The following is a 23374-nucleotide window of genomic DNA, read 5'->3' on the forward strand; positions in this document are numbered from 1 at the left end:
TTAATATTATGCTTGTAATAAAATAGTTTTGTCATATATAAACATTCAAACATGAAAATCAAGGAGTATAAAATTTACAAAATTGAGACACATTATTCAACTCAGTGAGCTAAACACTTGTGTGTGTTTCCTTAGTAACACGTAGACCTAATATTTTTGTGAGTTTTAAATTTTGAGTGAATACAGCGATGTTTTTTCTTGTGTTTGAATGTGAATTATTTGAAATTTCTACGAATATTAGGTCTAGATCCTTAGTGTCTTTGGTTAATTAATTTCAAATTTTAAATCATGCTACGTGTTCCATATATGGGAGAATAAATTAATGTTTGAGGTTTGTGGTTCCAATTCAGGTGTTTGAACCTCCCAAACGCATGTAATGAAAATTGTAAGGGCCCACCACGAAAGGGTTACAAGTTTCCTATTACGACTAATATCTGTATATGTGTAAATAAATTAAAAAATAAGGACTAAGGAAAGAAAAGAAGAAGAGAATTCAAAGTTTTGAATCCAAACAGGAAACCCACCATTAAATCATTCAATCTTGCCACCTTTATTAGAAATTGGAATAATTAGCGACGTAAAACACTTACAAATATTGAGACTACGTAGTGGTGCGAGCATTAAATGATGCTTATTTTTAAGGATTAATTTAACTTCTGCTTTGAAAAATTCAAATAGATCAGTAATTTTATTTGATATAATTAAATATTTTAGTTTTTAAAAATAATTTGATTAGGTTATTTTTGTCATATTAATATCGTCTTTTTACATATAACGTAGTATTTTTATTTTTTATCAGTTGTTTTAAAAAGAATGTTAAATCTGTTTAGTATTTTAATTTTTAGTGAAAATGGATAGGAATTCCTGTTAAAAACTTTGGTCCAATAGTTCTCAATTTTACAAAAGGTGTGAATTTAATTATTTTAACTTTTGAATTTATTTAAAGTTTCAAATGTATTTCATGACATTATTTAAATTGTTTACACAGTTTGACATATTTTTGTTTCAATGTTAATTGAGAAACATTTTTGAAACATCAAATAAACTTAACAAAATTTGATTAAAAGTATTAGTTCTAAAAATGAATACTAGATTGGTTCAAAGTTTCCAAACGAGACTAATTTCAATTTTTACTTAAAATCAAGAATTAAAATAAAACAAAATTAATAATTAAATTTAATTACATTTTATATATACATATGCTAAAATAATTTTTAAAATTTATACATACATTAAATCACTCCACCTAAATATAAAATTAATTTTATTTTATACATTTTGAATTTCAATAAAAAGTCCTATTTTAAACATATAATTTTCTTAAAATATTAAAATGTAAATATATCACATATATAATTATTAAATTTTAATATTTAAAATAACTTAAAAGAAATGTATTTTCTTTTATTAATTTATTTATAAATTTAATGTGACAAATACATTTACATGTTTTAACTTATATAATAAGTTTAAAGAATAACGATGATCATTAAAAACAAATTCATATAATTAATTAATCACATGATATATTTTGGACATTAGCTGATATATTTTTCATTATCATTAAAATATGTGATCTGGGGTGTGGGACACTGTTTATCCTTGGAAAGTTATGAGATGACAGTCTCAAAACCATGGATGGATGAATAACCATGCTAATTCTTCCATCGAATCAGATCTAAAAGGAATAATAATCTCTTCTATCAACAATTTAATATATACGTACTGTTCGTACTTCTGCTTATGCATAAGCCTTTAATTATTCCCTCTCTGTTAATCATCAATATGAAAAAGGTGTTTATTTACACAATCCTATCATGCAATACAAGAGCTCTATTTTTCTGTCTTGCTTTTGCAGAAAGGAGATTGGAGAGGTATATAGAGTAATTAATATTCAACAATTCTTATAATCCACTCAAATTGTAGGGTGGGATTTGAAAGAAAGAATCACTAATGAACATGATAAAGGAATACACGAACATGGATGGCTATGCCAGTGTTTGTATTAGAGACGTAGTATGAACCTTGATCTCTTCCATTCTCTTGCTTTTGGGATGAAGCAACTTGGACCAGAAGCCACTTTTCTTGGCAGTCTTATTCTTAACAGGATCATCATCAGCTTCACCTTCGTTTCTTGTTCTCCTTCTCCTGGTGGAAAGAACGCTCATTGACTTGCTTTTGAGGAATCCAGCGTGCTTGGCGGTGAAGAGAAAGATGGAGGCGGTCCTTGGTTCATTGGAGAAAGGAAAAGGAAGGGCTGCTGTGGGAGAGGCACAAGAAGAGGAATAGGAGGAAACAGAAGAAGAAACGGAAGATGAAGGAGAAGAAGAAATAGAGTTTGCTTTGCGAGAAGAAGAGGAAGAGGGTGAGTCGGAGGAAAGTTGAGAAAGCTTGTCTCTGAGACAAAGAGAACATACGCCAGGTGATTGACGATGTTTGGGGTGCTTCTTGCAACGAGCATGGAGCATGAATCTGCCAATGATGTCCTTGTCTTTGGAGGGTGGTCTTGGAAGAGTTGCCATTTTTGATGGGTGTGTTTGTTGTGGAGAAGTGGTTGATATATAGAGAAAGAGATGAAGGAAGGAGGAAGGAGAAAGGAGAAAGTTGGGAGAGTGAGGGTGGTGTGTTTCACTTTCCGTGATAGTTCATGGCTGTTTCCTGAAAATGGTCTTTTTGACGATGTTTGCATGCAAGTTGAAAAATATGACTTGGAATTAGGTTAAGGTTAAAATGGACGACCCTGATTGATGCATGTGGGTTAAGACGGTGGTTCTGATCAGTCCTGACTCTGTGGAAAAGGCCAAACCTCTTTTGTGGGGCGGCTTGGAAAATCTCATCTTTAAGAACCAAAATTAAAGTTGACCACGGTAAACGATTCAACGTCCCCGTTTTTCTATTGCTTTTTCCAACAACGCAAATTACACTTTTATTTTCAATCAATTTTCATTAAATTCATTTTTCTTTTATTTAGGTTGAAAACTTGAATAAAAATGTTAAAAGTCTCACGTCTATCGAAGATCAATTGATATTTTATAAGTGAATAAACTTCATCTTACAAAATGATTTTATAGGGTTGAGTTAGATTTAAAACTGATTTTCTAATAAAAAATAAGCTTATTTTTATAAGAGGTAAATTGAATTAATTTTAAATTACGTAACAACTACCTATATTAACATAAACTCGTACTGAGTGATCCACACATTCTGATGTTATTGATAACTCATTATATACGCTAAGGGAATTTATGAATATTTTAGAATTTATTATCTGAGTTGGTAGGAGCAGAGAAGTCGAGGGTATAGCATGTGAGGTGTGTGTGGTTTGGTTGGAATATTTGTGAGTACAGAAGCAATAGTACGTTGCAATGCCTTGACTTAGGCTTCAGTAGAGACAATGTACTGTACTGAACTTCGTGTCTTTCATTCTTAACTTAACTTGTGAGCTGTGACAGGTGTGTTTTCCTTTCCTTTGGTCAATGAATCCATGGGATTCACTCATCCAGCCATTCTGGCACACATTTTCTTCTTCTTTCGGAGATGCAGATTCAAGGTAATTACAAAAAAATAAATAAATAGAATTTATAACTTTAAAAGAATATAATAACTGATTTCATTGTTAATAATTGCGTTAAATAAAAACAAATAAAACAATTTTTAAATTGAAAAAAAAAAATTAATCAAGCTTGGTTAAGATTAAAATAAAGATATCTATTAAAGTCTAAGATATCTAAAGTAAAGATATATTTAATTTAATATAATAAAGATACGTTTAAGACTAGTATTATCTATTTAAGCGTAAATAACATATATGGCGAATTTTATTATTAAATAAATTTTAATTAATAAAAGTTGTTGAGTTAAAAATTATTTTACCATAACTTATATTTACCAACTTTATATCAATGCAAAATTATTTAATGTATTATTTGTTTGCATCAAAATTAGCATAACACAATGTCATCAATGGATTAAAGAGTCATTCTTTACTATACATCCTCTCTTATCATTTCAATTTTATTGAAAATCACAAATTTGGTGAATCACATTTCTCATTTAACACTCTTCTTAAATTAGTGTTTTTTAATAAAATTCCAACCAATTCCATGGTGGCATATGACACTGTTGCAAGAATGACTCCAACATACAAGTATGGATCATCCTTTACTTTCACTTCTCATCTCACTTCCATGATATCAAGTAGTGTATGTTTGGAACCAAAAATAGAACATTATAAACATGAACCCTTCTTTGCCAAAACTAGTAAAAATGACTACGGATCGAATTATTTTCAATAATAGTATCAAAGTTCAGTTCTTTAGGTTGGTGCACAAAGACTTGCTTAAAGAACATTTTTCGAGATGAATTAGAAAAATTGGCAACTTCTCAAAGAACAAATTTACAGAAAGCATAAAACTATAATTTTCATAGAGCTTCTTTAACCTGTTCAGCATTTCCCATTTCCTTTTCTATTGCATGAGATGAATTCACTAGAGATTTTTCGAAACAGTTGAATAGGGTAGTTTTTAATCATTGATTTGGAACCACACAAAAAGTGTCAAAGCTGTTACTTCATTGTTTGGAAAATTTCAAGGGAAGTTGCTTTTCAGGAGTACAACGTCAATGGCAATTTATAAAAGCATGATAAATGCATAGGACACGTTGTCACTTAAAACATGTATGCAAATAATAATAGCTTTGATAACCTCTTTTCATTCATGAAAAGAACCACCAGACCAAGGTTTACAGTCTTTCCAGTTTTAAAAATTCCACTCATTAAACTGCATAAATCCAAACATAACCAAAAATCATAAACATGAAATTTATTGATAATTTTGATAGTTCAAATCATTCATCGCATTACATATTTGAATGATATTTGATAATAGATTAATATCCAATCAAGATGTCAAATATTTGTGCCAGACAATAACTCAAGATGTTGCAGTTCAAAAAAAGCGAGAACAAACAACAAAACGAAGGGCATGTCCTCTTCAGGGAAAAATATCTGCAGTTACAAAGAAGTATCTTATACTACTCAATTTGGTTATTTAGCCGGTTGGGAAGCTTCAGAAGTCTTGACTTCAATAGGACACTGAGATACATATGGTTTGAGCTGAAAAAAAAAGGACTATATGAGTCAACTATGCATGAGAAAAACTAAATTTATATAAGTGTTAGCATTACAGAAATTGTCGATCTCTAGTCATTCATGAAGAGGAATAGTATTCTTCATAATAGCTTCCGATCATTTCTATGAAGATGAAGCCATCTTTTGACCTATCTAATGGTCGAGTAGTGCAGGGATGATGAGGGTAAGAACAATGTCAATGGAATTAAAGGCGAGTACTAATAAGATAAAAACATCATGTTTCTTGCCATTGTGTAAGGGAGACGAAGAAAAGTTCGGACATAAAGAACCGTAACTGACCCAAACTATGCTAATAAAACTCAATGAGTTGAATAAGAAATTTATCCAGGTATTTGTCAGCATAGTATGTTGAAGAAAAACAGGTGAACAAAAGACAAAGATAGAGATGAGATTTAATGAGTGGAAGATGCAAACCTTGAAATCAGTCAAATCAGGAACTACATAATTTGGCAATTTTTCTTGCATCAATACATACCCACCTGCAACAGTACGGAGACTTACATTTTATTTGACAGTAAAAAAAATAATGCATCAATATAATAGGTATGTAGCTTGGCAAATTAATTTATTACAACCCAAAAGTTATAAATGTTATTAGAGTAATAAATCAAGAGATTTATATGAAGCCACGTTTACCAACTACATAGACATCCAGGACAAGAGAAACGACCGGATAATTAGCAAGGAGACCACAATTTTTTAGAGTTGGTCATAGAAATGCAAGTAATTTCAGTCAACCAAACCAAAAGGACAATGAACACTCTTTTAAAGTTAAAGTTAAAACAAGGAAGTAACTTCCATCCCAAGCGGTCCTGTCAATAAAAATATGACTTAAGAAGTCCCAAGATTTTTTACTGGAAGTAGGAAAGGCACAAGTTTCGCTAGAAAACATCACGTGTACACCTCAAATACACATTTACAACAATTAAGAAGGTCCAATTCATCAGTTCCAGAACTCAACAAAATCTCAGTACCAAAAGATTTAGAACTGTAATTGCAGGTGAAACAATTCAGCAAGTGTAACCAGAAAATGTCTTCACAGATCAAGCCCTTTCCCAGAGGTGTTCAACATGTTCATTGTCTACTTGCAAGAAAAATAGTAACATTAATAGTAACCAGTCAGACTAGTACCAACGATAAAACCTTGATCCATTAAGTGAGGTTGGTTTAAAATCAAAGTAAGACCAGTACAACAATAAAAGTGTATTCTAGTCCAGCTAATCCTTAATTATCCTTATACAAGCAAACTGATTTGACCTCAATGTCAATTGAAGAAACAAACCTTTGCGGGTATGGAAACCAGTAGGCTTGCAATTCTTGCCCTTGTAATAGCCACGAGGAGCACGTTTTGATGATAGAATGTCAAGTGAAGAAGTTCGCTTTCTTCGAAATGCCCTTCCTATTCCTATAATGAGCCCTAGAGGCATCTTTTTCTACAAGTAACAAAGTCATAATCACAAAAATCAAACATGTCTTTCGCAATCAAGGAACGGCACATATAAAACACAAATAGTATTAATACATAATCAAATACAGAAAAATTCTGCAAAAAAGCAACATCGTGCACTAGCAATTGAAGGCCAAATAGAAAGACAGCTGATGGCTAAACAGAGAATTCAAGATGGGTCGGTTTGTGAAAATGAAAACTAGGGGAAGGGAACTCATCTTTACTAACCCCTGTTCGTGGACCAAACTCACATTTGACCATATAATTATCATTTAGATCTATTTTATTATTTTTTTGGGTAAGTTGGGTGTGCACTGGTAACCTTTTCTATTTGGCAGAGGTATGATTCAAGTCCAAGCCATCCTTTCCGAACTTCAGAAGACGCCATTCAGGTTATAGCATCCATGTATCGTGTAGGGAGAAAATGGATGAGATCCAATATTACGAATCAAGATTCAAGAAAAGAAAAAGACAGATGCATTTATGAATTAAATCAAATCAATCAGACTTCTTTTTCGTATCCCTCATATTCAAAGAAGTTGTGTTTATTATGACCAATTAATCAGTGGCGATTGAACACATCACTCCTATTCAAAACAAAATCTAATAAAAAAAACACTAACAAATTATCACAGGACAATAATAAAACCAAAGACAATTTTCGAACAACCGTTCATTAAAAATACCACCTCGAGTTATACCATCGAAAATTCAACTGTCAACATAAATCAGAAATTATTTCTAAAAACTTTAGGCATTTCATCAAATAGGACATAGGCAAGTATGCTTGTTAATTAAATCTCCATAGTCTTAAACCAGCCCAAAAAAAGGCTTCAGTATCATCCATGACTTTAAATGATTTATAGAGACTCAACCATTGATGCTAACCATAACATGATTGCACATCCTCAAACATAGATTGGAAGCATAACTAAGTAAACAAATAAGGAGAAGCACAGACTGTTATCCACAGATAGACTTCGAGAAAAAAAGAAAAGAAAAGAAAGAATAATAAAAAAGAGTGATTCCAATTCTCCCCTACCACACCACACTTATCGATAAAATAACAAGATAAAAAACTGATCTGCATTTCAAATGGTATATGGTTCCTGATTAAGAATAAAAGTGAGGAAAGGGCTTGCTGAGAGTCAAAAGCTTGGGAAGCAGAAGGTGACAAGAGCCTCATGTGAGGCTTTTAGGAAAAATAATAATTGGTGGGAAGAGAATGAGGATGCCAACAGTTGGATAGAACTTGGTTGCACTTGCGCATAACAGGATAGGTAGGGATTACAGAGAATTGCGTTGAAACATAATTGCCTCTGAAGAAAGTAACGAGGTTTTACAACTTTAATGAATAATGACAATCATTCTACTGGATTGTATGTTCTATGCAGCCTTTCCTCCATCATAGCTTTATGACAAGCCAGAGGGATCAGACGTATATGAGAATTCTAAGGAATTATGATGTTGTAATATTACAGCAAACAGCTTCAGAGTTATCAAATACTTCACAGCTTCGAAAAGGTTTGCTTCATCAGACCGTAAAAGAAATACATTTTTGAGTGATTGTAAGGCAGATCGAACGCATTGTACGTGGCCCTGACAAATAGGATTTAGCTTTCTCCGTGAGACTCAACAAATTATCTCCTCATACTCCCACCCCAAAGTTCCATTTTTTATACGAATTAAACAACCCCAAAACCTTAGCACCAAACAATATTGAACAAAAGCCAGAAAAAATGCAGAGAGAATCAAATAAAAAGCGTGCAAATTCAATAAAAGAAAGTATTAGGGGACATGAGCTTCCAGAAGTATACCTCGAAGTCGCAGAGATACAGCTATACGCTATATGAGGAATAATCCGAGGAAGCGGAGAAAGAAAACAGACAATCGCACCGTGAGGGTTTAGGGTAGAAGGACAAAAATACAAAAGTATGAATATAGCAATTTAATAGAAAAATATAGCAGTAGAAAACATATTTATAATAAATATAACCATTATGTGATATTGGATTTGAGGAAAGGTTTTTCATTTTTAGAATTATAATTTAATAATTGAAACATTTTGCTGATTTAGGGAATCATTTATCACGTTAATATAATAAGTTAACGTGATATTTTAATTTGAGTAATAATTTTTTTCGATTTGAAAAGGTTGAATTTTCACTTTTTCCATATATTTTTTATGTGGATCATAGAAAAGAAGTATAAAAGATATAATTTCCTGAATATGTTATTTTTTTTATAAGCTAAATCAAATATGAAAGTAAACTTGTTTTAATTTCATATATTTGAGAAACTAAAAAGTTCTTCGGTACTAAACATTTTCTAAAAGTAATAAAAACTAATATAAAGGATAAATGTAAAAAGTATAAAAATAATTATCATATTAAAAATATATACCACTTAAAACAGTTAAAAATAAATAAAAAGGTTAACTTAATAGTTTAGAATAAGTGTTTATGAGATAATAATTATAAGAATATATATACTTTTAATTAAAGTAGATCAAATGCAAATCATGAAGTTAAAATTAATTCTTACTCTATTTTTTTATGCGTGTGACCTTAGGTGTAAGATCCCATTTTAATAGTATAATACTACCAAAAATGACACGTTACATAGATACTAAAAGAACCACTAGAAACCTAAAAGAACCACTAGAAACGACAAACCTCGTTCAAAGAAGAGATCTACAAACAACTTATCTTTTTCTTCCCTCATCTCTAGGTAGAACAACTGAAAAGGTGAATCCCTAAGCTGAAAAGCAATAGAGAAACAACATACAAAGACAGACACTGAAAAGCAAGGGTAAGCCAAATAGAAAACAATACATTATAAGTTTAAAGCATTTCATATAATAATCATGTCTAATTTAATCCAATCCAAACATCTTAACATGCAAAGACCTAAACCGACTGTCCGGACCTAGAATGATTGTCGAGTTATGGCGGGTCATGCATTCGTGGTGACCTCTACTGCTTTGCAAAGCCATTGCCAATGAGTTTCACCCTACCACACTCACGAGGTTAGTCTATTCCGGGCCTTGAGGCATACTGGAAGCCCCCAAGACTAAGACCTCCTGCTACTCCTCACGACATGGATCAATTTTCTCTACGTGAGAGTGAAAGACCAATGGAGTTTCGGGATAACCCCTAGGAAATCATTCTAAACTTACATAGGGCACCATCATGTAACCTCTCCGTGAGGATCATGGAATTACGTCCATCAACCATACTTTGAAACCACATACTTTCATTTGTAACGTAACTCAAATCACGATCAATCATATAACTTAATACACATTCATACATGCTTCCCAATGGATCTTAAAAACTTCATTTAAATCAAACTAGAACCAAGGATTAAAGAGTAAACTAAAATTGAACCATTCACTCAGAGCACCCTCTAGTATAGCGAAACCAGAGGTTTCTCGCACAACGACCCAATCTCGTTGTGCGAATAAACTTCCAGTAGTACCAAACCTCAACCTCTTCGCATAGCGCCCCAAATCGCTATGCGAAAGTCTAGGCAGTGGCCCAGACCCCCTAAACACTCGCTATGCGCCACCTTTCGCTATTCGAATTAAACTCGCAGTGATCCCAAACCAGCCTCAATCGCACAGCGCCCAGATTCGCTATGCGAATCATCAGGCAGAGAGCAACCCTCTCCAACCATTCGCACATCGTACAAACTCACTGTGCGAATGCCCAGGCAGAGAGCATCTCGCTATAAGGACTCGCTATGCGAAACCATTCGCTTAGCGAGTCTGCATAATCTGCAGAAAAAAATTCTACAGAATTATGCAACTCAGACACCATTTACCAATTCTAACTATTTTTCTCAACTTCTATCACTCATAGATTGTATTATACACCTAATTAAACTTGAGTAAATGATTCTAAATCTTCCTACTATCAATCTAAAGTGTTTAGGGATCAATTCCTACTCTAGAACATCAAATTCATCAACTTAGGGACTCAAATCACAATCTACTACTTTGAACATCTTTTTGACCATTTTGGTGACTCAAACATGTCACATTTGACCTACCCAAACTATCCCAACAGACCAATTGAGCCCTTAACTCCTAGTTCTCATTTTCACTACCTCACTTCCTCCAAGTTGACTTAAAACAAGATAATTCACTTAAATCTCTATCTAATCACTCTCATAACCGATTACTTGTATCTAGTATGATCAATTACAGATTATGCATCATTCAATTCAGTTCATAAACACCATTTCACAATGTCACAATCAAGCAGTCAAATTTTCATGCAACTCAATACACTCAAAACCTAAAGTATATTAAATCAGCACCAACACACAAAATTCATCACACTTACATGTCAAACTACTAATTAAAGCAATAATCTAGCTCCCCTTACCTCTAATCAACAACGCAGCTCACAGAAACCCCAACCGAAGCTTGCGTCGCAAGGAAACTCTACAAAAACCTACAACTCACTGATTGGTGATAGGAAACCAACCTTAGAACCTAAATTGAGCTAGAAATTGAAGAGAAAACAACAAGCTACATGCAAACAGGAATCGTTGCATGATCACAGTCCAAGAACGTACGTAAAAGAGGGAAAACAACTTACCGGCTCCAAACAGGAAATTGATCGGTAGAGATTGTTGCCCTTGACGCAAGGATCGCCTAGGCACTTCCTGATCGTCGAACAGATGATCCAAGAGTGAGAAAGGTTAGAGAGATGGTAGAGAACTCTAGAAAAGTAGTTTCTAGAGAGATGGTACGTTTTAAACTAATGAAACTCGTTTATAACAAAACTATTTATAATAAAACTGTTTAATATTAAAATAATCGAGTCTCACTATGTTTAGACTAACACCACTTCTAAAATACCACTGGGGTTTCACATTATGTGTTTGCACGCATAAAAAAATGGCTCAACTATCAATTAATTTCAAACTATGCTCTCATGTTAAAATAAAGTTCATAACATAGTGTTCATAAACATAATATATACGAAGGTCATATTCTTGAGGAGGACATTCATGTATCTTAATTTAAGGAATACTAGTTGCTTCTTCTTTTCAATAATATGCTCTTTTAGGTTAGAAGTTACACACATTTTCAAATTCTTGCTAAGAATTACATAGGAAACCTAAAATATTATAGTTATGATGATGCCTGCTACTCTTGCATCATATAAAATTCATTGATCAAAATTCCAACTAAATTCTTTCATGATTTAAGTAGTCATTAAAAGTAAGCATCGCTCATTGAAAGTAGGCATCAAAGTACCAAGACATCGAAAAAAAAAGACTAATACCTAATTGTTTTAAAATTAACCAAAATTATTTTTAACTAAATTTCCAATGGCCATAAATTTTACAGAGTATAGACAATTAGTCGTCCGTAATTTTCTTTTGACATAATATCAGTATCAAATTCAAATTAAAGTAAAGAACTACATAACCTAAAGCAAAGTTAATGATGAACATTTGTTGAGGTTAATTTTCATAACTAGAAGAGTACCCTATTGCTCTAGAAGTGTCTAAATGTACAAGGAGTGAAGATGGTAATCCAGAAGAAATTGCAAAAAGCAAGCAGTTTCATCGAATGCATTCTTAGTCAACCTTTATCTGATTAAAAACTATCACAGACTTCACTGTCCAATTCGATAAAGTTCTTCGTGAACTTACTGAAATAAATTCAAAGACCCAAAAATAGGTTTATAAACTATTTTTATAAGGTACTTTTTCAAATATCCATAGTATACAATTTAAAAGAGTTCATACTGAGGTTTCAAATATCCTTAATATAGAACACATGGTATAGAATTTTTTCATGCTATTGCTCTATTAGTTGAGTTTAAACGAACTCAGACGGGATTGTACATGTAATATTGAGCAAACTTGTGGATATAAAAGAGTTAGATTTAAGCTTCGCTTCAGTGTTAGATAATGTCTCACTAACTGTACTTCGGAAACAAAAACAATACATCGTGTTACATTCTATAGCATACAAGACGAATCTTCATATGCGTGATAAAGAAGAACCTAAAGGGATATAGTATAAATTATAATCCTAACCTTTCATACTTTTTACTGTGGCGGCATAAGCAGAATACAAAATTTATGCCGCAAGAAATCATAGTAAACTACAGTGTATCTATTCAATGTAACTTTTGATTCTATTCATCTCTGTATCATTTTTACCCCGCTAAAATAACTTCTTCGGGCATGCTTTTAGAAACAGATTCTTCGCATGATGAAAATGGAGCACAGCAGGAAGAAATGTCGATTCCAGCCACCTCCATAGCATTGCAGACCCATTCAGGAACATCACCTTTCGGAAACTGCAGCATGAACAAGTAGGTCTAACAGATTGGATTGGAAAAAATAATGTCAACAGAAATATTTTAAAGGTTTCGTTTACAAAACAAAATAAATCCAAACAATAATAATGGCAAGAAAATCAAAATCCATCATATGCTTCTAACAAAACGATATCCTGTGTTTACTATTCGAAAAGTATTGCTCAAGTAGTAAACTGAAGGGTATATGGGTAGAAGTAGTCCTAAAACGCCAAGTCTGGATAAGAACTTCTATAACTAAGATATGTACCATTTTGCAAAAACTCATTCTGGCCTTCAGGGCGCTATAGCCTGAGCTTGGCTACAAGGCTTACTTTTTGCAAGGTCAGAGGTTTAATATTTGCCTTTCCCTTGGTAACTCTAGCCCTATACCATCAATTATCAGTATAACAAACTAAGTATTGTGTGAAAAGAATTGCAAGGGAAAGGGTAGAATGGTTCCCAATCAATTCAACTTACTTAAAAAGAAAGTACAAGGAAAAAAATAAGTAAAAAGTATATGCATTAAAATGTGAGATTTTTACAGTGTCATTTAATCACTCATTGTCATGTATGCTAAGTTTATGAACAATATTTTCTATTGGTAGTGACACTTTTATACTGACAGTATATACTTTTTCATTTTTCTAAGAAGATTATTTAATTATTATTTAGAACAATGGATTGCGTTTATAGACACATATATGAGTATAGCCACTATTTGACGGGAATGAGGATCAAACACAAATTTCATACAGAGATGGAGAGACGAGGATGTGCATAAAATTTTACTTCAAGAAGAGTGGGTATAGTCAAACCTACACCGTCTTACCCCGTGGGCATCCCCACAGACAATGGAAAACTAGATAGGGTTGATAACCTCTGATGACAGGTTGTTCATTAACAGTGATATCACCCCCATCTTCCGTTTTCTGCTATTCTTTTGCTTTTAAGCTTTAACAAGTATTTGAGGGCATAATTTACAGATCTATAACTAAAGCACGAAATCAATTTAGTAGGAAGGAGGGTGTTAAGAAGACTTTGTTAAACGAACAAAAAAGTCAATGTACTGTGCTCAAAATTCAAGGTCCAGGCGATTTTCTCGAGCATACCATTTTGTGTAGAAAGTCACATACAAACCTAAAAACAAGGAAAAAAACGGTTATCGACAAAGAAAGGAGGAAATTATTGAATGGAAGAAATCGATTTAAGATCAAAAGTGAGATAAAATGGGAAAGGAGAAATTGAATATGAACTTACTCTGGAAACCTTCCTTCAACTATTGAAAAGTGTAGATTCCTACTGAGCTGCAAATTTTGGAGATGCAATGACTTTAATCATACACGTTAACACAATATAGTTACAATAGTCCTTTTATCCAGATGATATTACTTGTACCTGCAGCATGTAGTATAAATTATGATACGACAAAAGCTGAGATCCCATTGCATCTTTTGTCACAAGGCAATGGATGTAAGCCCTGGTATAGTTCTTGCAAACCTGTGAGAGAGGAAACAAACTAAAACACGTGCTGGCTTCTGCAAAAAGATTTATCGGATAAAAAAAACGACTAAGACATACCATACAAGGGCAAGTGGGATCAATTGGACGCGTGTCTTCAGCCATTGCTTTGTGTTTTAATTTCAATACTCCCTGGAAAATTACATGAAAAATTTAAGTAAAAAAATATATTGACACATAAATGAGTAAAATTTGTAGAATTGTTTTAAAACTAGTATTACTGTAAATATATTAAAACCAGTGCAATAAAAAATTGAATCACTAGAGCCTAATAGGGAGACAGCATCATTATCTGTTAAAGTTCAGTTTTTCCAATGTTGATGTATACACAATAATTACAATTTTGTTACCAGTTTCTTAGTCCTTGTACAATTCTTAGGTGTAGTTACGTGCTTGTATAACAGTTGTGTGCGTGTGTGGGGAAAGAATGTCAAATTATGAATAAAAAGGATAAAAAATGGCAACCTCAGGAATGAGAGCAGTGCCAAAGCGTGCTGTACGGGTGGGATACACGCAGTCATACATATCAGCACCCAAAGCACTACAAACAACAATATCAAGAGGATAACCAACTCCCTGAAAGTCCATGCAAAATGTGATGACATTACACATTTACACTGATTATTTTTAAAACCAAAAAATGGGTTCATATGATCAAGTCATTCTGACCATAACATATCGTGGTTTATCCTCTGGCAAAGCAGCAGTGCACTGAGCAACAACTCGCCAAAATGAATTTTTATCTTCACCGCCTGAAAGACCACCAATAGCATAGCTGTGACAAAAGAAAATTATATTTAACCCCACATAACTATTGTAAAAACTATTAATTTCAATTTTCAAGACTTCTGTGTGCAGGTGTTCATATATAAAAGCAACTTGGGTCTATGAAAATTATGTTCTTTTGCTGGGAAAAAACCAAGCTCAAGCAAAAGTATCCAAACATTACCATGTAAAAAATACATGTTCTCCTGTGCCGATTGCAAGGGATAGTCTTGTAAGGTTCATTCTAATTTGCGTAAATTCATAAAAGAAAACCTTTATGCATCAAAATGTCTTGTATACTAGAACAAAGTCTCAAGTATGAATTATTTTTTCTAGTATCCATGGATGTCACTAAATTTGGGACACAATCGCCAAAAAAAAAAACTATGACTTTTCCTGACTAGATCAAGTTGAATACACGTTGATCTTAAAATTTTTAACGATTTTGATGAGTTTTCTTGGCTTTCATGTACCTCAATTTTTTCCCATAAATCCTCAATCAATTGACAGTAGCAATTAAGGTCAATGAATTAAAACTATTTTTAAGCTTAAAACTTATCATAGTGCACATCCGCTTTATGAATAATTTGTTTGACCAAGTTCAGTTTAGGAAGGCAACTGTACCCGAAGCCAAGTCAAATCAAAGTGGCCAGTAGGTCCAGTACAGTCTAGTCTTTTTCTTAAAACAACCAAAAAGTATAAATAGTATCAGAAAAAACCATAAACAATTTACATGTTGACAAGAATTTTGCACCTACCCAGGCAAATTGCGCTCCACCAAACCCTTAGCACAGATATCCCTGATTACAGAATACCATAATTTATAAGCAATATACAACTTACAGAGGAAAAATAGTAATCAAATATAATGAAGAACAAATAGCAAGAAGGTTATGTTTTGTGCTTGAATTCACCTCAATATAGGATCTAAACCACCTTGAACAATACCAAATAAGTTTTGATCATGAGGTCTCTTGTGAGCTGTTACATAAGGAAATGTGCATCGGTATTTAGCACACAAAACAGGCAGTGCTAGAAAACTATTAAGAATAATGGCCTATTATTTCTATTTAACATTCATGCTAAAATAAATACCAAACCTTTTACAAACTGACCATAATTTTTATACATGGCACATGCTAAATGAAAAACATAAATCACTTTCATCCTCTCTTCTATAACAAAGTATCTAATGTGCTAGTGATTGAATAAAAACAACTCAAGGATGAAAAACTATATAAATTTTTCCTTCCATTGTCTGTCTTTTACAGTTCTATCTTATAAGAAATAGAATATACAACAGAAATGTGTACTAAATAATAGTAAGAAAATATATTACTGCAATAAGGCTATGTTTTTCATTATAAGAAATAGCTGTCCAATAACCAAGTGATATAAAACTCATACAGCCACTATAAAATAAATGAAAAACAAAATATTAGATGCTTTTTCCATTTCAAAGATGTGCATAGTTATCAATATTATAATTTACTAGATCTAGAATGAAAAGTTTAATTCAGAAATTTTCAATTAAAGGAAAAATGTATTGACTGATATGGTTTAAGGGTTGCTTCTCAGGTTAGCTTGAATAAAGTGCAAGTCAATTTAAAATGATTTCAGTTGCACTCATGCTTCACAATAAAGGAATAAATAATTGAAAATCGGAGGATTACTTTCTTCTTTTGTATCACAAGAATAAGAATTGTGCAAGTTAGGCCAGAGTTTGTCCGGCATCACAATTCAACTCTTCTTATTGTGACTCTGTACTCCACTTCAATATTTACCTGCTATACATCTGTCTATCCATCTAAGTGTTCGATACATAGCTTCCTCAACTCGTGGACCAGTAATGGTGGTCTTTACAACATCATCAAGAGCCATAATGATATCTGCTCCAATTCTGTTCTGCATAATTAATGATAAAAACATGAAAGCCCATAAAACAAGGGAGCATCAAATCTTTCAAAATTCTTACATAAAGGTAAAAACTGTCACAGCAACAAATGAATGTATTAACCTGCTGAATTGAGAAAATAAGAAAGAAAGACATATAGAGGGAGAAAGGATAGAATTGTTCAAGTGAAATTGGCCAATCGTACAATACTAAAGATATGTACAATGTCTATACATCTCTATTAAAAGACCAAGTGAGGACATTTTCCAAGTAAAGAAAGAAAGAAATATCTTAAGAAAATAAACAGAATTATGAATGATTAACAATGAGTCACGGTCCATCGATAGTAAAGTGAAGAATATTACGGGCTGTCTTGAACTGTCATTTGTAAATCTTTATATAAACTAATAGCAAGAAAGTTGAATGAAGAGTAGAGAAGGACAGTAACATCAGCAAAAGAGAAATGGGAAAGAAGATAAAGGATAAGACCTTTATATAAGGTCTAAATTCCAATTGCTCATGGAAGATCTAAAGAAATATCAACCCTCCTTCAATTGTTAATATTATAGAACCGACTAACTTAAAACATCGAAATGTTTTATTTAAAAGTAAAATCACATTATGCAAACTACCATGATTTCCTATACATTTTAAACACAACACACTAATTCGATCAAAAAAAGAAATACGCTCTGGTAAAATTTAAAGAAAAACATGGAGAAAGGCATTTTACTTACTTGGATTTGAATTGATTCCTCTGGTGTTAGAAGCATCGGCTTTCCATCAACCGGTGACTGCATCAAGAGAATAAACTTGTGTTACAATAATACAAAGAATAAAAGATAGCCATTATACTTCATTAAAATAATTCCATAAACATTACTTAATGTAAATTCTTTCATTAAAAAGATAATTAAATAGATGCAATAAATTGATTGTAAAATGACCACCACTATTCCATTAATTGCAAAATGCAAAGGAAAAAACACTTAAAATTTTAATATTATCATATCATGCCTCCAAGGGATGAAAATGGGGTGAATGTGAGTGTGGGTAGTATTTCCCCTGAATCCATCCCTAGTTATATTAACAGGTATTCAGACTGGCAATGGATGGCCATTATCCATGGATAACTACATGTATACCCAAATTTAAAAAACATAAAAGGATTAGCATCACTTAATGCTATGTGCTTGTACAATAAAAAACTTAATATGAAATATTAAAAATCATAATCATGACATGCATGTAATGTTTGATAGACAAAAAACTTATATAAGAAAATGGGCACCCATGTGTGGGTATTAAAATACCCATACCCACTCATCCGACACTCAAATCAGACAATGGAAGTATCCATCATGACCTCTTGGATAAATATTCTATCAAACCTCAGGCGTCCATCCAATCAAAATGTTGTTTGACCAACCAGGGGTCAGAATGGTTCATGGTCCATGGGTCAACATGCATCATATATTGTTAGTTGGATATCAAATGCAATATTGAAAGTTCTTGGTAAGATATTAAATGTATTATTAGAAGTTGTGAGGAGATCTCATGTAAGTGCTTCTTCTTCTGACACCGTTGAACCTTTGAAAATTCCTTGAATATTAATTGTGAACCTGACCTTGATGACTTGCCCATTGCTTTGAGGAAAGGAAGTCAGTCTTGTACCAAGTATCCTATTTCTCACTTTGTGACTATTACAAGCCTATCTATGAAGCACCAAAGTTTCCTCTTTGCCATTGATGCAATTAGAGTCCTTACTTCAGTTCAAGAAGCATTGAAGGATGACAATTGGGTTCAAGCTATGAATGAAGAGATGAATGCCTTAACAAAGAACCAAATGTGGGAAATTGTTAACTGGCCACTGGATGAAAAGGCAGTAGGATGTAGATGGGTTTGTAATGTAAAGTATAAATCAGATGGCACATTAGAACGTTACAAAACAAGATTAGTTGCTAAAGTATTTACTCAAACTTATGGTGTTCATTATGAGGAGACATTTGCTCTAGTGGCAAAGATGAATACATATAGAATCAATCTCTCATTGGCAGCTTATTTTGGTTGGGAATTTCAACAATTTGATGTGAAAAACGCTTTCTTGCATGGACAATTAGAGGAAGAAGTCTATATGGAAATTCCCCCAAGTTTTAGGCCTATTGAAGGGAACAAAGTACGTAGGTTGAAGAAAGCTTTGTATGGGCTCAAGCAGTCACCTCGTGCTTGGTTTGGTAGACTCAGTCAGGTTATGATCTCCATGGGGTATCGACTAAGTCAAGGTGACCAAACCCTATTCATCAAGCATTTCCCAAAAGGTAAACTTACACTACTCTTGGTGTATGGTTGTTGTAGGAGATGATGAACATGATAAACAAGCCTTGAAAGAAAAGCTTGCCGCCGAATTTGAAATGAAAGATCTAGGAAAATTGAATTACTTCCTTGGGATAGAAGCATCTTACTCGAAGAAAGACATCTTTATCTCCCAAAGAAAGTATGTTATTGATCTTCTCAAAGAAACAGGTATGATTGATTGCAAGACCAATGGAGTTCCTACAGAACAAAACCATACAATTGGAAGTGATGAAGGTAGTTCTATTGTGAATAAAGGCCAATATCAAAGACTTGTTAGGAAGCTCATTTACTTAGGTCACACCAGACTAGACATAGCCATTGTTGTTAGTCAGTTCATGCATAATCCAAGGGAAAGACATTTACGAGCTATAAACAAAATCCTTCAATATTTTAAGACAAGGGAATTATTGTATAGGAGAGATGAAAATTTATAAATGGAAGTGCATACTGATGCAGATTATGCAGGTTCTGTCATAGATAGGAAGTCCACCTTAGGATATTGCATGTTCTTAGGTGGAAATTTGGTGACTTGGACAAGTAAGAAACAAAATATTGTTGCAAGGTCTGGTGTAGAGGCTGAATTTCGAGCTATGGCACAAGGGGTGTGTGAATTGTTATGGATGAAAATTATTCTAAATGATCTTAAAGTAGCATGTGAAGAACCAATGATCATTTATTGTGATAACAAGTCAACTATTAGCATTGCCACAATCTAGTTCAACATGATAGGACCAAGCACAGAGATAAATCAACACTTTATTAAAGAGAAATTGGATAATGACCTTATCACTATTTCCTACATCCAATCTGGACTTCAGTTAGCAAATCTATTTACAAAAGGTCTTCCCACTAAGCGATTTTATGATCTAACATGCAAGCTAGGAATGAGATATCCACTCGCCAGCTTGAGGGAGAGTGTTGTTAGTTGGATATTAAATGCAATACTAAAAGTTGTTGGTAGGATATTAAATGTATTACTAGAAGTTGTTAGGAGCTTTTAGAAGTTGTTAGAAGGTTCTAAAGATCTCATGTAATTATTACTTTAGGGTTTGAGTTCTCAATATATAGAAGTTGATGTATTGTTTCAAATAAATCAATTGAATCAAATCTTCTTTCTTTCATAATAATTCTTTTAAGTTATATAATTGTAGTTATCTGTATATTAATGTGTGAGAGCGTATTAGTAAACCAGAGGTATGAGACTAAGTAAATATATAATGATAAATATCTAATGCATTTCTTTTATTTCCATTTCTCTATATTTTTTTAACATATTTGAACTATGAGGCCTGAAATCAACATGGAATATTAGGAGAATTGAAAACCAGCCCATGTTTGATCCAGTTAAGCCCAATTTTCAGTTTGGCAGAAAAGTAGGCAATTTTTTAGAAGTCTAAACTAGTCCAACTCTCCAGTTTTAGACAGTTTAACCAGTTTTCACTGTTTTGTGGGTTAGAAATGATTTAGATGGTTTAGGATTTAATCACACTGGTTTGCAGTCAAAGTTATAAGTTTGGAAGACACAGTCACAAACCAGATTTCAGAACACTGATCATGAGTGAAGCACAGAACACACCATCGAAATATTTTCTATATCTTCAAAAGGAAAAAAAAATACCTGAAATGTCACACCTTTTTCTGTGATGTCAGCAAGATGCAACAGCGAAACCTAAAACATCAGTGAAACAAAAATGAATTCATTTAACACGGATGCTGAACATTATTATCAATCAACAAATGTATAATATTGGTTCAATTACATAACATATTACACTAAATTATTCAGGATGAAAGATAATAGAACGGTTGTGAGAATGCTAGAAATCACAAAGTACATGCAATGTTATTAAAAACTGTTGAGATATCTGGTGAAGAGACAAAAATAATCCCTCTTTGTGTGTCTGTTCCACCATAGGATCATGCATATATATAAGTGTCTCAAATACAAAGAAGATACAAAGAGATGGCCCAAGGTCCATTAGTTACATTTAACAAAAACTATAACCAAATATACACAAGGTCATGAACTACCATTTGAAAGCCACCAGAATCTGTAAGCAGACCCCTTTGCCAATTCATAAAATTATGAAGGCCACCAACTTCATCAAGAAGCTCAGAAGTAGGTCGAAGGGCCAAGTGATAAGTATTTCCAAGTATTATTTGGCAACCTATATCCTCAAGCTGACTATTTGTCAATCCCTTTATTGTTCCTGACCATTCAAAAATCTCATTTATAAGACAAAATTGCAGCATCTCAAGTGAACCACAACCAGTAAGCAATGCAGCAAATTCCTTACAAACCAAGACAATCACATCAATCAATGCAAATCCCATCATTTAATATAGTATTTTCCATGGACAAACAAAAATCATAGCCCATAAGAAAATAATTCCCTTCAAAATAAGAAACATAAATTCAGTATTTTGTTCCAGTTAAAATGAAAAGAATTTGGGGACAACTAAAATATGATTTTGATCTTTCATCTAAATTTTTGTTCCAGTTTGGTCCCCTCAATTTAAAAGATTTCACTTTGATCACTTAAAATGTTTTTATTAGATTAGATTGTTCCTTCTAAAGCTTGCCACGTGTGAACAAATTAACTGACTAACAGAAGAAACATTTTGGTCTAAACAAACACCTGGACAGAGTGAAACCTTCTAAGATTAAACTAAGTAGACCAAACTGAATCCAAAAATATTTTAGCCATTTGGGAACTCATTTAAAAAATGGACCCTGTTTTTTCAGTACAACCAAAGTTTTAAGGAGGAGAATACAGAGCAATAGAAAAATTGTTTTTATCGCATTGCGGCAACCAAACAGAAAGAATCAAGTTTGAAAGTGGACCTTGTGTGCCCACAGGCATAAACAAAGGAGTTTGACACACATGATGAGGGAGTGTCAACCGGGCAGCGCGAGCACGGTTGAATCTGCCAAGAACCTGAGAAAAAAAAAGGTAGATTTCCAGGAATAACTGAATTACAGTTTAAAACCATAAAAATATCATGCACTGGCAGGAATGACAAACACGTGGCAGACATGAGCAGTCATGGCATCTAGCTACAACATATTATGGCATCCATCAAGGCACTGTTCATTCAAACATTCAAATGAACCAAAAAAGACTCAAAGCTCGATTAAGAAAATCAATTTGATTCAACTGCAGGAACAAAATCTTAATAGAATACAAAGTGAGACAATGTGGTAGTAGATGTAGCGCGGTAAACCTCAAAAACAAGCGCCATCGCTTTTGTACGGGTTGTAGTATATCCTGACAGGGAAATAAGATAAGAATAAGGAAACGAAAAAAACGTAGAAGAAGAGGAAAAAGAAGAGGAAGAAGATGCGGCCAATGAAGGAGTGAAGCAGCGAAAGAAAGTTAGGATAGGTTAACGTGAAAAAAAGGTGCGAGTGCATACCTTGGCGGCTGCGAGTGCGAGAGTGTAGGGGTGGCAGCATATTTGTAGTGTTTGTTTTTGGTTTTGGTTTGAAACACAAACACCAAGTGATGGGAGCCTGAAGGCTCATCCCTCGAAACATGCGAACTACCCACTTTGACCAACAATGTTCCTGTTCCACAAGGAGTTTGGTCTCTCCTTTCCCACTTTTTTGATAAAATGTAGTTTGTACCCAAGGCGTCCCAATAGTACGGGAAAGAAACTTACCAGGATAACTTTACCTACAATATAAGGGTATGTGTCTCTCTGTCAGGGTCATCACTAATAGGTCAAAGCCAAGGTGTTAATCACATTGCTACAAAAAATACAATCCTATTGCAATCAGCAGCTTCACATTATAGTAAAAGAAATAATTTCTTTAATTGCTTGGATATTAAATATTTGAACTTATAAAATAAGATAAGATAACAATTAGGATACCTTAATAAATAAGGACCAGATTCGTCTAGAATTTATAATTT

General features: G+C 33.2%; 3 protein-coding genes across 3 annotated transcripts; all 3 read right to left on the reverse strand.

Annotated features, from left to right (window-relative positions):
* Nucleotides 1-1527: 1527 nt before the first annotated feature.
* Nucleotides 1528-2580, reverse strand: LOC108331202 (uncharacterized). The gene has a single exon (XM_017565849.2). It carries the CDS (start codon nt 2520-2522, stop codon nt 1989-1991), a length of 534 nt encoding a protein of 177 aa, XP_017421338.1. The 5' UTR covers nt 2523-2580; the 3' UTR covers nt 1528-1988.
* Nucleotides 2581-4795: 2215 nt separating this feature from the next.
* Nucleotides 4796-8549, reverse strand: LOC108330082 (uncharacterized). Its single transcript, XM_017564559.2, has 4 exons — nt 8414-8549; nt 6432-6582; nt 5564-5628; nt 4796-5113 (listed from the first exon to the last, which is right to left on the reverse strand). Exons 2-4 carry the CDS (start codon nt 6574-6576, stop codon nt 5045-5047), a joined length of 279 nt encoding a protein of 92 aa, XP_017420048.1. The 5' UTR covers nt 6577-6582; nt 8414-8549; the 3' UTR covers nt 4796-5044.
* A 3900-nt stretch (nt 8550-12449) lies between these two features.
* LOC108330897 (uncharacterized) lies at nt 12450-23148 on the reverse strand. The gene is made up of 16 exons (XM_017565490.2): nt 22875-23148; nt 22683-22726; nt 22303-22396; nt 21489-21667; nt 21076-21126; nt 17840-17896; nt 16993-17113; nt 16123-16189; nt 15967-16008; nt 15113-15218; nt 14909-15019; nt 14504-14575; nt 14321-14422; nt 14183-14229; nt 14035-14062; nt 12450-12925 (listed from the first exon to the last, which is right to left on the reverse strand). Exons 1-16 carry the CDS (start codon nt 22993-22995, stop codon nt 12782-12784), a joined length of 1386 nt encoding a protein of 461 aa, XP_017420979.1. The 5' UTR covers nt 22996-23148; the 3' UTR covers nt 12450-12781.
* Between the last annotated feature and the right edge of the window lie 226 nt (nt 23149-23374).

The sequence above is a fragment of the Vigna angularis genome, chromosome 4, assembly GCF_016808095.1.
Source record: "Vigna angularis cultivar LongXiaoDou No.4 chromosome 4, ASM1680809v1, whole genome shotgun sequence".
Taxonomy (NCBI): Eukaryota; Viridiplantae; Streptophyta; class Magnoliopsida; order Fabales; family Fabaceae; genus Vigna; species Vigna angularis.

Excerpts from the sequence above, each read along its gene's own strand:
- LOC108331202 (XM_017565849.2), bottom strand. The coding sequence starts at position 2,522 with ATGGCAACTCTTCCAAGACCACCCTCCAAAGACAAGGACATCATTGGC.
- LOC108330082 (XM_017564559.2), bottom strand. The coding sequence starts at position 6,576 with ATGCCTCTAGGGCTCATTATAGGAATAGGAAGGGCATTTCGAAGAAAG. Across the intron at positions 5,629-6,431 it reads TGGTTTCCATACCCGCAAAG|GTGGGTATGTATTGATGCAA; the intron begins GTTTGTTTCTTC and ends GTACTGTTGCAG. Across the intron at positions 5,114-5,563 it reads CTGATTTGACTGATTTCAAG|CTCAAACCATATGTATCTCA; the intron begins GTTTGCATCTTC and ends TTTTTTTTTCAG.
- LOC108330897 (XM_017565490.2), bottom strand. The coding sequence starts at position 22,995 with ATGTTTCGAGGGATGAGCCTTCAGGCTCCCATCACTTGGTGTTTGTGT. Across the intron at positions 22,397-22,682 it reads CGATGGCGCTTGTTTTTGAG|GTTCTTGGCAGATTCAACCG; the intron begins GTTTACCGCGCT and ends TTTTTTTCTCAG. Across the intron at positions 15,219-15,966 it reads GTGGAGCGCAATTTGCCTGG|CTATGCTATTGGTGGTCTTT; the intron begins GTAGGTGCAAAA and ends CTTTTGTCACAG.